The 13,964-nt window shown below is 44.1% G+C and overlaps 1 protein-coding gene and 1 long non-coding RNA gene across 5 annotated transcripts; one reads left to right on the forward strand and one right to left on the reverse strand.

Moving 5' to 3' along the window:
* Positions 1–798: 798 nt before the first annotated feature.
* On the forward strand, positions 799–3,136 carry LOC106742598. Of its 2 annotated transcripts, XR_001374285.1 has the most exons (4): positions 799–1,332; positions 1,414–1,571; positions 2,623–2,905; positions 2,980–3,136. It is a non-coding gene; the product is annotated as an uncharacterized LOC106742598 (long non-coding RNA). The 2 variants fall into 2 exon arrangements; XR_001374284.1 differs by having other exon boundaries at positions 2,623–3,136.
* A 1,039-nt stretch (positions 3,137–4,175) lies between these two features.
* On the reverse strand, positions 4,176–13,453 carry LOC106742597 (girdin). Of its 3 annotated transcripts, XM_014615720.1 has the most exons (24): positions 13,257–13,453; positions 12,849–13,183; positions 12,679–12,767; positions 12,234–12,543; positions 12,021–12,134; positions 11,717–11,901; positions 11,568–11,649; positions 11,323–11,501; positions 11,111–11,237; positions 10,907–11,030; positions 10,462–10,796; positions 10,074–10,355; positions 9,909–10,015; positions 9,623–9,814; positions 9,389–9,539; positions 9,142–9,324; positions 8,754–9,041; positions 8,460–8,660; positions 8,230–8,375; positions 8,015–8,107; positions 7,824–7,887; positions 7,277–7,385; positions 7,102–7,202; positions 6,749–7,018 (listed from the first exon to the last, which is right to left on the reverse strand). In XM_014615720.1, the coding sequence occupies exons 2-24, from the start codon at positions 12,897–12,899 to the stop codon at positions 6,749–6,751; spliced, it is 3,783 nt and encodes a 1,260-aa protein (XP_014471206.1). In that variant the 5' UTR covers positions 12,900–13,183; positions 13,257–13,453. The 3 variants fall into 3 exon arrangements, with proteins under 3 accessions (XP_014471208.1, XP_014471207.1, XP_014471206.1); XM_014615722.1 differs by having other exon boundaries at positions 4,176–7,018; positions 10,074–10,283; positions 12,849–13,453; XM_014615721.1 differs by having other exon boundaries at positions 4,176–7,018; positions 12,849–13,453.
* Between the last annotated feature and the right edge of the window lie 511 nt (positions 13,454–13,964).

The raw sequence follows: 13,964 nt of genomic DNA on the forward strand, positions 1-13,964 counted from the left end.
AAGAGTAATTGCGTCAGTGCTCGAGGAATGGATGTAGGCAACGAGCGTGTTTTGCTCTTGTTCGTCTTCTGCTACATGTTACATGTAATTTTAGAGCGCGTTCGCGCTCGACAACGACAGAAAATTCTCCCGGTTGCTGCCTTCGGACGCCTCGAGAGCACAGCGTCGAGAATTAGTTTGCAATCCTCGCCAATTACAGTCAATTCTCACAACGGCCGGCATTGAGGTGATTGCTCGTTAAATGTGGTCTGCAATGGGCGGCAGGCGTATGTTTGTGAGAAGAGTAAAAAATTAACCAATCATAGTCGATTATTCTCCTTACATTCGAATATGAATGATCACTTTCTTATTCTTATTTCTTATGAACATACTCCTACTGTCACATTGTAAATTAACAAACTCTCTCTCTCTTTCTCTCTCTTTCTTTCTCGAAACAGAGAGAGGATAGATTAATCTGTTACAATTTACCGTTGCGCACGACGTGTTTCAGGATCAAAGAACAAGAGTAGGCATCTACTTCTGTCTGCCATGGGGATGTTAGCATCATGCATCGGCAGCCGGTGGCCCCGTCAGAAGGGTTGAAAGTCGGTTAGGGCACACCGATCCCTCGCGAGCCATCGGATCGCGACCCAGAGGAGAGAGGGAGAGGCGTGGCCTCACGGATCGGCCGACGGTCGGCCGCATTCTGTACAGACTCCTATGCGGGCTCCACAGGAGCGACGCGAAAACCGTGACGCTCCCCTCCGTACGTCCTACGTTCTCGCCGCTTACCGGTGTCGTCGTGGTGTACATACGCTCCTCCCTGGCCCCTCGTCGCCGTCGCAAAAACGCGCCCCTGCCTCACGCCGTTCCTGCTGGCGGGAAACGGCCCGGGGGTTGGAGGGAGAACCGGGAGAAGGGGGGGATAGGACGTGTCGTAAAAACCCATCTTCCCTCGTGCCCCTTTTCCTCCCGCCTCCTTAGTCTCAGCACCGTGCAACCCTTGTAGTAGATATGTGCGCTCCGCCACCCTTCTCTCTCTCGCCGTCTCTTTGCCGCCGAGGAACCGACATTTTTGCAGGGTGGTACCCGAAACCCCCTCGACACGCGGTTCCCCTGTAAAATTCACATCCTATCCAGAATCTGTGGTCCCCCCCGCTCTACTCGTTCGTTTCTTCATGCGTGCACGTACTGGACGTTAACAGGGCGGGCGCGTGAGGGGTGAGGAAACCCGGCATGGAAAAGGTTCGCCGGTGTAATCCCTCTGATAAAATGCGAAGGCTGAGGGGAGGGCAGGAAGATCACAGGAATGACTTTCGGATATGCCGCTGGAGACGCGTCGTCGCCGCATACGTGAGTTCTTCACGAGAATTCTCGAGATCACCGGCGACATTGCAACTTGTCGGTGCAATCGTTAAACTTTGTATGTTATAGCGGCGGGCTGATGAGCGAAATCAAAGCGGGTGAAAAACGGGAATCAAAGCGAAGAAGAATGGACAATCCCCACGCTGGAAAATATTAGGTCCGTCGTGTTCACAACCATGCGAGTTAAAATCCCGTTTCAAAGCGAAGACCCCGCGAAATTAAACGAGGTATCCGATTTTATCGTTTATTCTCACGCTCGCAGTCTAACTCGCCCTTTCATCTTCGCTTTCGACCTTGAAAAATCATAATTAACGGTTTAACGTTGGATCCGGCAGTCGCAGAGTGCTCTCGTGAACGTTCTTTATCAACAAATTTCCCGGACAGCCTTCACTTGTTACGTTAGAATAACACAAAGCATTTAATTAAACGTAAAGTCGCCGGCCGTCGTCGTCTCGAGCGAGTGACCGTAAATTTTCGAAATCTCGCGTCTCTTCGCGGAATCTCAGTTTCTTTCCCGGCGCTTCTCTCTTCTCTTTCTCCACTCATCCCTTTCTTTTCACCCCCCGTCCCCCCAACCGTTCGTCGCCTCTCGCCACCGCGGGCTGCTCTTTTTCCTCCTTCGCCGACATCGCTACGATTCTTTTTGCCGCCCCCAGTTCCGCCGCCACCCCGTATTCCTGTCGTTCTTATTTTTGCCCCCGACCCTCTCGCTCATCCCGACTGCGCTTTCTCCCCTGCTGCCCCTTCCCCGGCCCCACTCCCACAACCTTTTTCCGGACCGGTAGGAAAAGCGCGAGAGACTTTTATTTTCGCACGTAGAAAAAGCAAGGCGGAAAGGGAGGTTTTGCCAGCAGACCGTTACTGCGAGGCGGACGTTTTTTGCGACAGCTCCGTAATCCGTGAAAGGGTGAGAGAGTGCCGGTAGAAACCAAAGGCGCCGCGACGCTATCTCTCTCTCTCTCTCTCATTCGCTCTCTCGCTCGCTCGTTCGTTCGCTCGCAATTTGCATAGAGCGAACGATCCGGTCGCGCTCATGAGACGCCGATCTCACCAGTACAAGATGGATATATACATCAGTTAAAATATATGATCAGATGTAGCTTTAATTTTCTTCGTTAAATGAAACTTAAATGAAATTATCCTTTCATCATGCGTATATGTATGTAACATGTAGTATCCCCGTACTTTGGTTGCTCTTAATCATTTGCTCTAAAGGGCATAAGTCGCTATATTCATTCCAAAGCGGAAACTTAATATTGCTTAACACGATTGTTTCAGAAAATAACCGCGCGATAAGCTGCAGCAAGACTGAACACAGGCATTAAAGATTAAACCTCAGGACGTATCTCTATATTGCGCACAAAAAGAAACGGGAAAGAAGCACGGATGGGCTTAACGAGGGTACGGCGGTTCCTTCTAGCTGGAAATATGCAAATTGACGGAGGAGCCTGAGAAACACTTGGAAAAGGGGTCGTGCACGATGGACAATTTTTTGACCAGGTCGTTCTTAAATACCGACGGCAGAAAAACGCAAGGAAAAAAGCGAGGGATCAGGCGAACGGTGAGCATTACTGCGCGTGAGATTCTCCGTCCGAGACGCCCGAGAGTATCGCGCAGCTGCTTTATTTCTTGTAGAAAAGTCAGACGGCTCGCGAAAAAATATCCCGAATGAAAATCCTGTTTCGACCCGGAAGACTTCGGATGCCTCCTCGAGCGCCGTCGTTCGCGCAGCGGCGTTATACTTTTTCGACGACGCTCTTCGACTTAACTCTTCGTCAAATTCGCCGGAAATGAGGTACAAAAGGGCGCAAGGAGTATAGAATGCGCTCGCGCGAATCTTCTTTCTCTCATTTATTGCGCTTCTTTTGTTTAACATGCGATATATAACGTAATTACAAGTCATATCACATACCGATACCATATCTCATCCTGCGGAAAGACGTATTAGAAGACGATACTTGAATAGGAATGACAAGTACACGATTAAACGACGGGTGTTACTCGATGCCTCGTTCTCGCTAAGTATGCGGTTTTACGTGCGAAATCTCGGGTAAAATCTCAGCATGATCGAATTTTCTCGAGATATGTAGAGATGCGTATGCACCTAGCGAGTGAATAATGAACTAACACAATGAAAGCAAACTTTCGTTGTTACATTTTGGAAAACGCATATGTCGTAACCAATCCGAATACATCATATGTTCGCTGTTTATTCGTTAGATGTGTACGCACCTTAAGAAATAGTGGTGTGTGTGTGTGTGTGTGTGTGTGTGTGTGTGTGTGTGTGTGTGTGTGTGTGTGTGTGTGTGTGTGTGTGTGTGTGTGTGTGTGTGTGTGTGTGTGTGTGTGTGTGTGTGTGTGTGTGTGTGTGTGTGTGTGTGTGTGTGTGTGTGTGTGTGTGTGTGTGTGTGTGTGTGTGTGTGTGTGTGTGTGTGTGTGTGTGTGTGTGTGTGTGTGTGTGTGTGTGTGTGTGTGTGTGTGTGTGTGTGTGTGTGTGTGTGTGTGTGTGTGTGTGTGTGTGTGTGTGTGTGTGTGTGTGTGTGTGTGTGTGTGTGTGTGTGTGTGTGTGTGTGTGTGTGTGTGTGTGTGTGTGTGTGTGTGTGTGTGTGTGTGTGTGTGTGTGTGTGTGTGTGTGTGTGTGTGTGTGTGTGTGTGTGTGTGTGTGTGTGTGTGTGTGTGTGTGTGTGTGTGTGTGTGTGTGTGTGTGTGTGTGTGTGTGTGTGTGTGTGTGTGTGTGTGTGTGTGTGTGTGTGTGTGTGTGTGTGTGTGTGTGTGTGTGTGTGTGTGTGTGTGTGTGTGTGTGTGTGTGTGTGTGTGTGTGTGTGTGTGTGTGTGTGTGTGTGTGTGTGTGTGTGTGTGTGTGTGTGTGTGTGTGTGTGTGTGTGTGTGTGTGTGTGTGTCACCTATATTAAATTACCTACTTACACACCTAACACGTACACACAAAGTTACTATAAAAATATAAGTTATCGAAATGTAAAAAAGTAACCTATGTAACTTATACCGCGATAAATGTCCAGTGACGAGGAGGTAATCGATACAAATGTAAAAGCAAATGCAAGTTTGTGCCATTATTATCAGCGTGAGACTGTTCGCGTTTGCATCTCTACGTTAGTCTCGTCTATTAAGGAGAAAAAGACAATTGCATCTTACATTCCCGGAAAATAAGCGTAAGAATTCCATCTACCTATCAACAAATAGACAACGCGACGTCAGACAGCTGTGTACGCGCAGAAACCTCCACGAAAACTCTGCATATTCTCGTAATGCATACGAATGAAAATAGAACCAGGTGAGCGTAAAATCAAGTCGAGCACACTATTATGTTAATATAGCTGCAACTTCGTTACTCGGTATCTCGACGCTCTCGGCGCTCTCATTCTCGAGATCTATTTTCATAGATCTTTCACGAATTTTTCCTCCCGAGCCTATCTCTTCATACGAATAAAGAGAATAAAGAGAGAATGAAATTTCTTGTCTAAAAATCCGGTAAATATGCAGAAAAGGTTATCCCCAACAATGTCGAGATCCACCGCTATTATGCTTCGTGTGAAATTGATTATAATTAAGTTCCGTCTCATAGCGAAACAGTACAAAGGCAATCGTGAGAAACGAAGATACCATCAATCAACTGATTCAGTTTTCTATAATTTATCTCAGTATCAAAAGACAAAATCGAGATGTGGCACGACCTTTCATGCAAATTCACTAAAAACCCTCGAAGACACAAATAAAAGTGTAAAATATAAAAGCAAATAAAATATAAAAGTATAAAGAAGAACACATTTGACGAATAATTCTCGAATTATGTAAATCGTCAACGACGGACGTCAACCTTACTCACGTTACGACTATTTTAGCATCGATTTAGCACGAAAGCTTTCTAGGAACTCGTAGGCGTTCTACTCTTAAATCTACTTTGTAATTTTACGAACAGTGTGCGTCCAATTACGCGTGGTAAGTTTACGAGAATAAAGGTAAAATCTTTAGTATACGTAATACTTTCTCGCATTTTCGCCGATCTCTTTTGAACAGACATTATTCGCGTTGCGTTAGTCTCTCTCTCTTTGTTCGTTCGTAGAGTATAAAATGCGATCGGTAAGGGTGTGCGGGTTTCCTCGCGGAGTTTCCAAGTGGCGATTAAGACGATTCTTAAGTTGAACTCAACAGAAAGATCTACTTACGATTTGAAAAACACAGAATCCCGAAACAGAGTTACTTGAAGTGCACGAATCCGATTGGCTCAACAATGATTTATCGATAATAACTTGCGACTATTTACAATTATGAAGACAAGAGCAAAAAGCTTCGTATTGAACAAACGTTTTTTTTTTCTTCTTCAATTTATGGCTCCAGCTATCCTTACGGGCATGCGTCTAACGCCACTTCACGATACTTTGTAAATTATAATAATTAGATAGCTAGTTAACTGGTTAATATAAATTACATCTGACTCTGAATCTGAAAATATATTGCAGAAGCAAATATTAAGTTGACCAATAATTCCATGCGGTTTTTGCCGATTTTAGGCATTCTGAAAAAGTCCTATCTTGAGTCCAAATCTTGGAAGCACATAGTCATAGAAAACATTTTAACATGCATTTAAAAAAGCAATGTAAAAATGGGTTGTTTTGTATGTTTGGCATCATTTTAAAGATGGATAATCAAAATGAGCATTTTCAGCGTATCATGCTTATTTATTTAAAAAAACGGCAAAACGCGACAAAAAAACTGTAAAAAAATATGTGCGGTACATGGCGAGGATGTCGAAGAACGCGTGTGCTAGAAATGGCTTACGAGATTTCATTTCGAAGATTTTTCTGTCCAAGACGGAAAAATCTCAGCAAACCTGTCAAAAATGATTGGAACCGGACTGGAATGTCTCACCGCATTCTCCATATTTATCTTGACCTTGACCCTTCAAATTATTACCCTTTTCGTCCCCTTCATAATTCCTTGAACGGGCAGCGCCCCGAGGAAGCCATCAAATGGTATTTGAAATAGTTTTTCGCCGAGAAAAACAGGAAGTTCTTTGAACAAAGATTTATGAAGCTGTCCGAAAAATGGCAAAAAATAGTGGGTTACAATGGTCAATACATTCTCGACTCAAGTTATTGTCTTCTATAAAAAAAGAAAAAAAATCGTCTTCTATTCACAGGTAAAAAAAATTGCACGGAATTATTGGCTAACCCAATATTTCAAACAAATATTCAGTTTTCTAAAAAAAGTTTTTATTTGTAAACAATTGAATTATCAAACACGTGCAAACCCGCGCAACCTAGCGATTGATTTAGAGTTACGTTCGAAGTTACGATATATATATATGTGTATAAAGACGCCCTATTTCTTTTCTCGGATATACTAATGGAAGCATCGTGTTCGGGCAGTGTGTGAGGGTGTTCGCTTATACACAACCGTATTCGTACCATATCGGACTTCCAGTCTTTGGCTCTTTGTCGGCGGGCGGTTCCGCGAGTGTTTCTTCCTGCGCCGCGTCCTTCATCGGAGTACCGGCAACACTCTTGGACTCGTTTATGACCGCCGACACTTTGTTGTAGATTAAAAAGGGGCGCGACTCCACCTGCGTTTCCGACTTCAAATTCGACTCCATCTGCGCAGCGTGGTGGTTGTCGTCCCCTTGCTCTTGGTAGGATTCGCCCAGCAATCTGTCCGCCTGCGTTTCGAGAATTTTCTCGGTAAATATCGCGTTCTTCGCGACACGACCGATCTCGTCGCCATTGTCGAGGTGTTTCTTACCGGCAAGGAAGTGGACGACGGCGGAGAATCGTCGGTGTAGTACACCGTTCTTCTGGTCCCGGCGTGTCCAAGCGCGTCTGACCCGAGAATCCTGCTTGGTCCTGAAGATAGTGCACAGAAATAGATTACATACTGTCAAGGTCAAATTCGGCTGTTTTTGTAGCGAATAATTTACCAGGTAAACGGTAATCATCGGTACTAGCGTCCGAGTCGTTCCCTGCCGTATCCGATTCATAGGTCTTACTGTCAGACTGCTTGGAATCTTCGGCCCACGAACGTCGATTCTGATAGAGAAATATTTTGCATTTGTCGCATCGATTAATTCATTCGGCAACATCGTAGTTGATAGTACTTGTGTACCGTACGGAGAGTGTGTGAAATCCGTACAATCGATACAAGCAAAAACGCTTATGTGTAGAAAATGTGTCTTATGATGTAAAGTAAATAAAGTATAGAGAGATAAATATTGTACAGAGTGAACAGGAATTTGTACATGGATATATAAAATATCGTTTCGTCTTGATTTGTTGGTAGTGTGTTTAAAATAACCTGTAGCGATTTTTATTGTTATACAAAGTGAACACAAAGTAGACTAGATTTGAGAAATAGGTGTAAAAAGTGTGGATAAAGTATGTGGGTGTTCTTCGTGAGTCCAAAGTGATCCATGAGTGTATGCTTGCATGATTCTTTTATCCCTTATTATTACTGTTATCTATAGTCACCTTATTGAGGAGCTCCGACCCGGCTTTCCTGACTCTGCGAACTAAATTGGCTCCGAAACTTTTCCTGTTTTAAAAACAAAAACGCGCACGTGGAGAAGAGAATTGTTACAAGAATACTTGTATCTTTAAACAAAATGTGAACTGTGGAAAATCAAACGTAGATTATAAAATTAAATTCTTGTGAAACGTACTTTTTGGTAGTGCAGCTATTAAGTTTCCTGTAGTGCTCCATAATTTTGTCTTCCAATTTCTCCTTCTGTCTGTACAGCTGATTAACTTTATCCCTGCAATACACACAATCACACATCATATATTCTTTGGATACACCGTAAAATAAATAACTCGCAAATAAGAACACATCGTTGCGACTAACGCGTAAAAATTTCTACTAGGCCGATATACTAACGTGAACATTTTCTCTTCCATATGGTAATGTTCCTTGTCCTGAAGCGAATGCGTCAGAAGTTCGTGATATTGCGTAAACAGCAAACTTATGTGCTCCATCAAGGAACGCCTGTCGTTATCCAATCCAGAGTTCATCTCTAACAGCATCTTAAAGAGAAGAAAAAGCATCAGTTTGACATGTGAGATCGTTGATGAAACTTGCTTTACGTCGTTGTGCAATTGCAGCAGTACCTCACATCGTTCGTTAAGGTGGTTGACTTCAGCCTCCAAGTCCGAGCACCGTTCGTTCTTAATACTCAGCTCTCCCTGCATCTCAGTCTGCTTTAAGCTCAAGCGATTCACCTCGATTTTATTCTTCCTGTAATCTTCCTGCAAGTTCCTATATTCCGCCTTCAATCTTTCGCTCGCGGTGTACAGATTTCTGAAGTCATCCTGAAACACGTGCAGCGCATTGTAGAATCTCGCTTGCGCCGGCGAAATTCAAGAGTGAAACTGGAAATGATCTAGTAATTGTGTACAAGGTACCTTCAATTTCGAGTGCTCTCCTCGGAGATTGTTCAAGCTCCTCGTGTTGTTGACGAAAGCTTCTCGTTCGGACTGCAACGCTTCGCTCTTCGTCTCCAGCCGCTCGATGCTCTCGCGCAACGTTCTGTTCTCGTTTCTCGCGTCTCTCAGACTCGACTTGAGGGAGTCTCGTTCGCGCAGCAGAATTTCGTACTCGTTGTTCAGCTGTTCGTGCAACGACTGCATGGTGTTCTGGTCGCGAAGCAACGCAGAATGCACGTGCTGCTGCGTGTTGCGTTCCTTCAGGAGCTGGATTTACGCGGAACAGTTACAGTTGACAATCGACGAGATGAAAGTGCGATACGAAAAGTTCGAAATCGCGGGATTATAGGCGCAAGAACGGTGATACCTCTTCTTTTTCCGCGACAAGCTGCGAATTCGCCAGCTGCAGAGCGGTGTGCTGCGCGTTTAACGAATTGGTTTGCGACTGCAACGTTGTGATGTGAACTTGAAGCTTCGCGTTTTCGGACAGCAAGTGCTCCGAGGCTGTTTGAGACATGGACGATTTCATCTGCAGTTGTTCCACCTCGCGCTGAAAACAGATAATTAAGTTCACCACAGAACGTAGACCACGTGTTCCTCCAATGTGTAAATACCTTTAAAGGTTCTATTATAGCTTCCAGGGTTTTGTTCAGCTCATCGTTGCTCTCCTTTTCCGTGGACTCGGACGCCGCTTTTTCGTTGCAGCTCTCCTCTGAGAAAGCTGACTTCTTCACATAATCTACTACTTCCGGTAATTGGGAAATTCTGCAATAATTCATATGCGTAATCGCAGGAACCGAGAAGATTAATTTGTCTCTCTGGATATTTTTCTTCGTCTTTATCCATACCTCTCCAATATCGTCTCCAAAGGTAAGGTTAACAATATATTGTCACTAAGGCCGAGCTTTTCTAAAATCGTGCACAACTGCTGATTGCTTCGTTTCTCCGCGACGAGATTGGATTGAAGTATCTCTAAAGTTTCCCTGTCAATTGCAGCTCGAGAATCGAGTTCTTTGCTGCTTCGCTCGATTTCTTGCAATCTACACTCAATAAGAACGATTTTGATGAAATTATCAAGAATGAGATTATTTAATATATAACGATGAATTTCTTCACAGACGCACACACACATACCTGGATATTTGTGCGACGCAATCCTGCAACTCCTGCTCGAGTTGCAGCACTTTCCTCTCCAAGACTTCGATCGTGTTTGTTGCTTTATCTAAGGCCACATCTTTTTTCTGGAATATCACGCGAAGATGTATATTTATAACTTCATAGACACGAGAAAATAATTACCTCGATCGTTTCTCTGCATTTGTATAGATCACGTTGGGCGGCGTCCTTCTCTTTCTCCGTCGCCGTTAGCCTCGACTCGAGATCAAGACACTTGGAATTAACCTCACTGACAGTGTTCTCGACGACTTTCAATTCCTCGACCTTTTGACTCGTTGTCTCCAGGGTGCGTTCCAAGTCGTCAGCACGTCGTCGCACACTCTCCAGTAACAACTGAACACGTTGTTTCTCTTTCACTGCTGTGTCGTAACTTTTTTCTACCTCTATCATTTTCATGTGATAGGTCTAAATGCAGCAAAAAATATATATAAAATGATAAAAAAAAAACAACAAAAATCCATGCATTAAAGCAAAATAAATTGAGGCGAAGTACGACTCGTGCGCAACATACTTGCAGTTCTTGTTGTTGTTTCTCGGAGGAAACACGTTGATTCTTGAGATTGTTTTGAAGCTTCTTGTTCTCTTCCAACGCTTGCTTGCAAACCAACTCCAAGTCAGAGTTTTGTTGCGTGAGCCTCTCATTATTGTCGTTCAGTGATTCGATCTTCAACGAAAGCTTCTTCTTTTCCTTTTCCAACTCCAGAACGTGTGACGAATTCTCGTGAAAGGAAGTCTCCTTCATCGAATCGATCAGCGTACTTAAACGGCGATTTTCCAATTCCAATTTTAACGCTCTCCTCTCGGCATTGCTCGTTAATTGTTCGGACAGTCTGTTCTCGTCGGGCACTAAGGAAGGAAAAAATATTCAAAACGTTTGCTTCTCTTCAATTTCCAGAAAAGACGACAGATTTTTCACTACATCGTGACAAATCTAAAAAGGTAATTCAGAAAGTTACCTGGTTCTTCGGAATCACTGGATCCAGCTAAAGCAGCCTCGTTGGCAGCGGCTTTCGTTATTTGATGCAATTGAGTATTCTCCTCGACGAGCTCTTGATACTTCTCTTTGTCGGCTGCACGTTCCTGAAAATGATCGTAAAGTAGCTGTTAAGTTGTCTTATCGAATTTGCAACGTTAATATTTGATTCTTGGAGTCCTCTTACCAATGCCATGTCGTTAAGTAACTGTTTGTATTTTATGATTTCAGATTCAAGCTCCAGTACTTTGTCCGCTCTGTTTCTCGACGAATTCAACTGTTCTTCAAGCATCTCTCTAGTCTCCATTAGAACCCTTAAATGTATCACAACCATTTGGTCACGATTATTTTTCTCATTTGATTGCCCGAGTATATGAATAAGAAACGTTAATGTATCACCTATTGTCCTCGCGCAATTCTTCTATCCGAGTTTTATAAAATTCAATGTCCGTGAGCTTCTCCCTGTATCGTGCAACCTCTATTTCTAAACGATCCGCTCGTTCCGCCCTCTCGATCACGGCGTCTAACTCGTCCCTGTAGGATTTGGCAGCGCGAGCCTCGTGCATCAATTCTTGATTCTGAAATTACCAATTTCCTATAAGTTACACATTCCCTATGAGAACGCGAGTTGAGATACACAGTACCTCTTGCCTCAGTTTAACCAGCAACGCCTTGTTATGCTCCAGCTCCTCCTTACACTCGAGCAAAGCCTCCGTTTTTTCCTCTCTGCAAATATACCGTAAGCACGGAACAAGCTATAACGTGAGACGGCGCAAAGAATGAAAATACTTACAGTTCCTGACGTTGTTTCCGAACCTTAGACTTCCAATCGGCCAATTCAACCGCATAGTGATAATTATCTTCCCTTTCGGCTTTAGCGACAGGATGAGATTGTTGCACTTTGATTATCTCCTCAGACGCACTGCTGGAGGATTCATTTCGCTCGACGCTATCATCCAACGCTGCGTCTCTCCATTTCTGTTTAGTTATTTTTTTTTTTTTAGGAAGATGACATTATCAGAAGAAGTAGACATGTTTGAGGCAATGATTACCGGTTATCCGTTACAAGCAATCGTGAGATTGACAGAGTAACGTACCTCCCGATAGAAATCCAATTCTTGAGTCCACTTTTTTATCTGAACAAACAGGTAACCCATGTTTGCGCTCGCCATAGCATCTTGCGTAATGACTATGTCTTGGTGATCTGTAATCTGAGTATATTGTACAAAAATTTATATAATATATACGATTTTACATTTATATATAGAATTACATCGGTAATCTTATCATTGATGTTTCGAAGACAGTACCTGTTTGATACAGTCCACTATCGCAAGTTGAGTATCAAGATGTAATGTTTTTATCTTGCCGATGAACTTCTCCTGATTCGGACACTGAACGGCGCATCCGAGCAATAACAATAGCAACAATTTCATATCAGCTATATACAATTCAGGCTCTTTCCCTAAATTTGCGATGTCTGGTAACTTTAAAATCAAATTGTCCATCTCCTCCTCGTAGAATTGTTTTATGTTTTGTACTATAGTCCTCAAGTTTTTTGTACGAATAACAGGATTGCCATCGGAAGGTACAACTTCATCGTGCAGCGGCTCCGGATTGCTGTGGAATGTCAAGAACACTTTTCTGTCTCCCAAGTCATACCATCTTAATGGTCAACCGTCACAGTGACAGCTGTCGCATAAACACAGTAGTTTCCTGTCATGTAGAAGATTTACATTTGCGGAAAAGACTTACATTTGCAAGAAGACATTGTGCAGTAAGACACCGTCCACTAGGTCCTCATAATTTGCCAATGAATCAGGATCTTCCAGGCAGCTGACGACCTATGAGATGCATCAATCAGCACGTCTTGCAATTTCTAACAGGCCGGCGAAAGTATCTGAACAATCTCCGAGAGGACTCACCCAAGTGACCAACGGTCCGGCCAATAAATCGTCGATTTCCGAGGACGCCATCTTCACTGTACTTCGTTCGGGATAACGGTGCGATTATCATCTGCAAGTTGACATTTTGTTCCCACGGCGAAAGCACCGTAAAGGAATCAACGGTCGCCGTCGTCTCGCCGACCAGCCACTCGCGCGCCTTCTTTCTCACCGCCCTGTGAATCCGACCCGATTCACACCCACCGTCTCCCTCGAGCGCGAAGTCGTGCGCTTCTCGCAACTCAACGCCGCTTACGTTCGCATCGTTGTATGATCGCGAGATCGCGCGACGTCTTAACAACTGCACAGCGACTCAGCTGGGGGAAATAAGAGCGCGTTCAAGTGCTTCGTGCGATAACGCGTTCACCGCTCGCGCGAGAAGTCTCGTACTTGCCGGACGAGTGTTGACTTCTCGACCCGTCCGCACTCACTCCACCGATTCGATTTGGGTCCTCGCGATCCCGACAGCTGATTGTCCTCGCAATAAAAGCAGCGAGACCACGAAGAAGAACGCGAGCATCCAACAAACCGAAACCAACCAAAACTAATTGTTATGATTCGGGCCGGGACTATCGCGCACGCGCATACGCCATGCCAGTGAAGAGATCGATCGATGAAACGAGGGGTGTCCTTTGGCTCCCCCGGTTCGTTTCTTTGTCCCGAAAGATTATTCAGAAAATATTTTCATGCTCCGTAAGTTCAAGTGCCGAGGAGCTGAAATTAACCTGCCATAAATAAAATACTAATTTCTGCTTCAGTCCAATTCAATTGTTAACTGCTGTGTTACACAAAAGCACCCTTATATACAGACTGATGTCTGGTTTCACCATCACAGTTCGTCAATGTAATTGGTTTAAATTCAGAGATCTAATATAAGTAAAGGCTAGGACAAAATCATCGATGTTCGAAAAATATCGATGTTCGTTTATTGAGGATGGTATTACATTTAGGGGAAATGTTAGGGACCTCAGAAATTCTCTATTCGACAGCCAATCGGCACATCCGACGAACTCGTGCGACGCATCCTCAATGAGCGAACCTCGATGCTCTTCAAATATTTTCGCAATCATGTATTTTGGCTGAGTTAGCAGGTCTATT

The sequence above is a fragment of the Dinoponera quadriceps genome, unplaced genomic scaffold (genome assembly GCF_001313825.1).
Source record: "Dinoponera quadriceps isolate SergipeBrazil2010 unplaced genomic scaffold, ASM131382v1 scaffold113, whole genome shotgun sequence".
NCBI classification, from domain to species: Eukaryota; Metazoa; Arthropoda; class Insecta; order Hymenoptera; family Formicidae; genus Dinoponera; species Dinoponera quadriceps.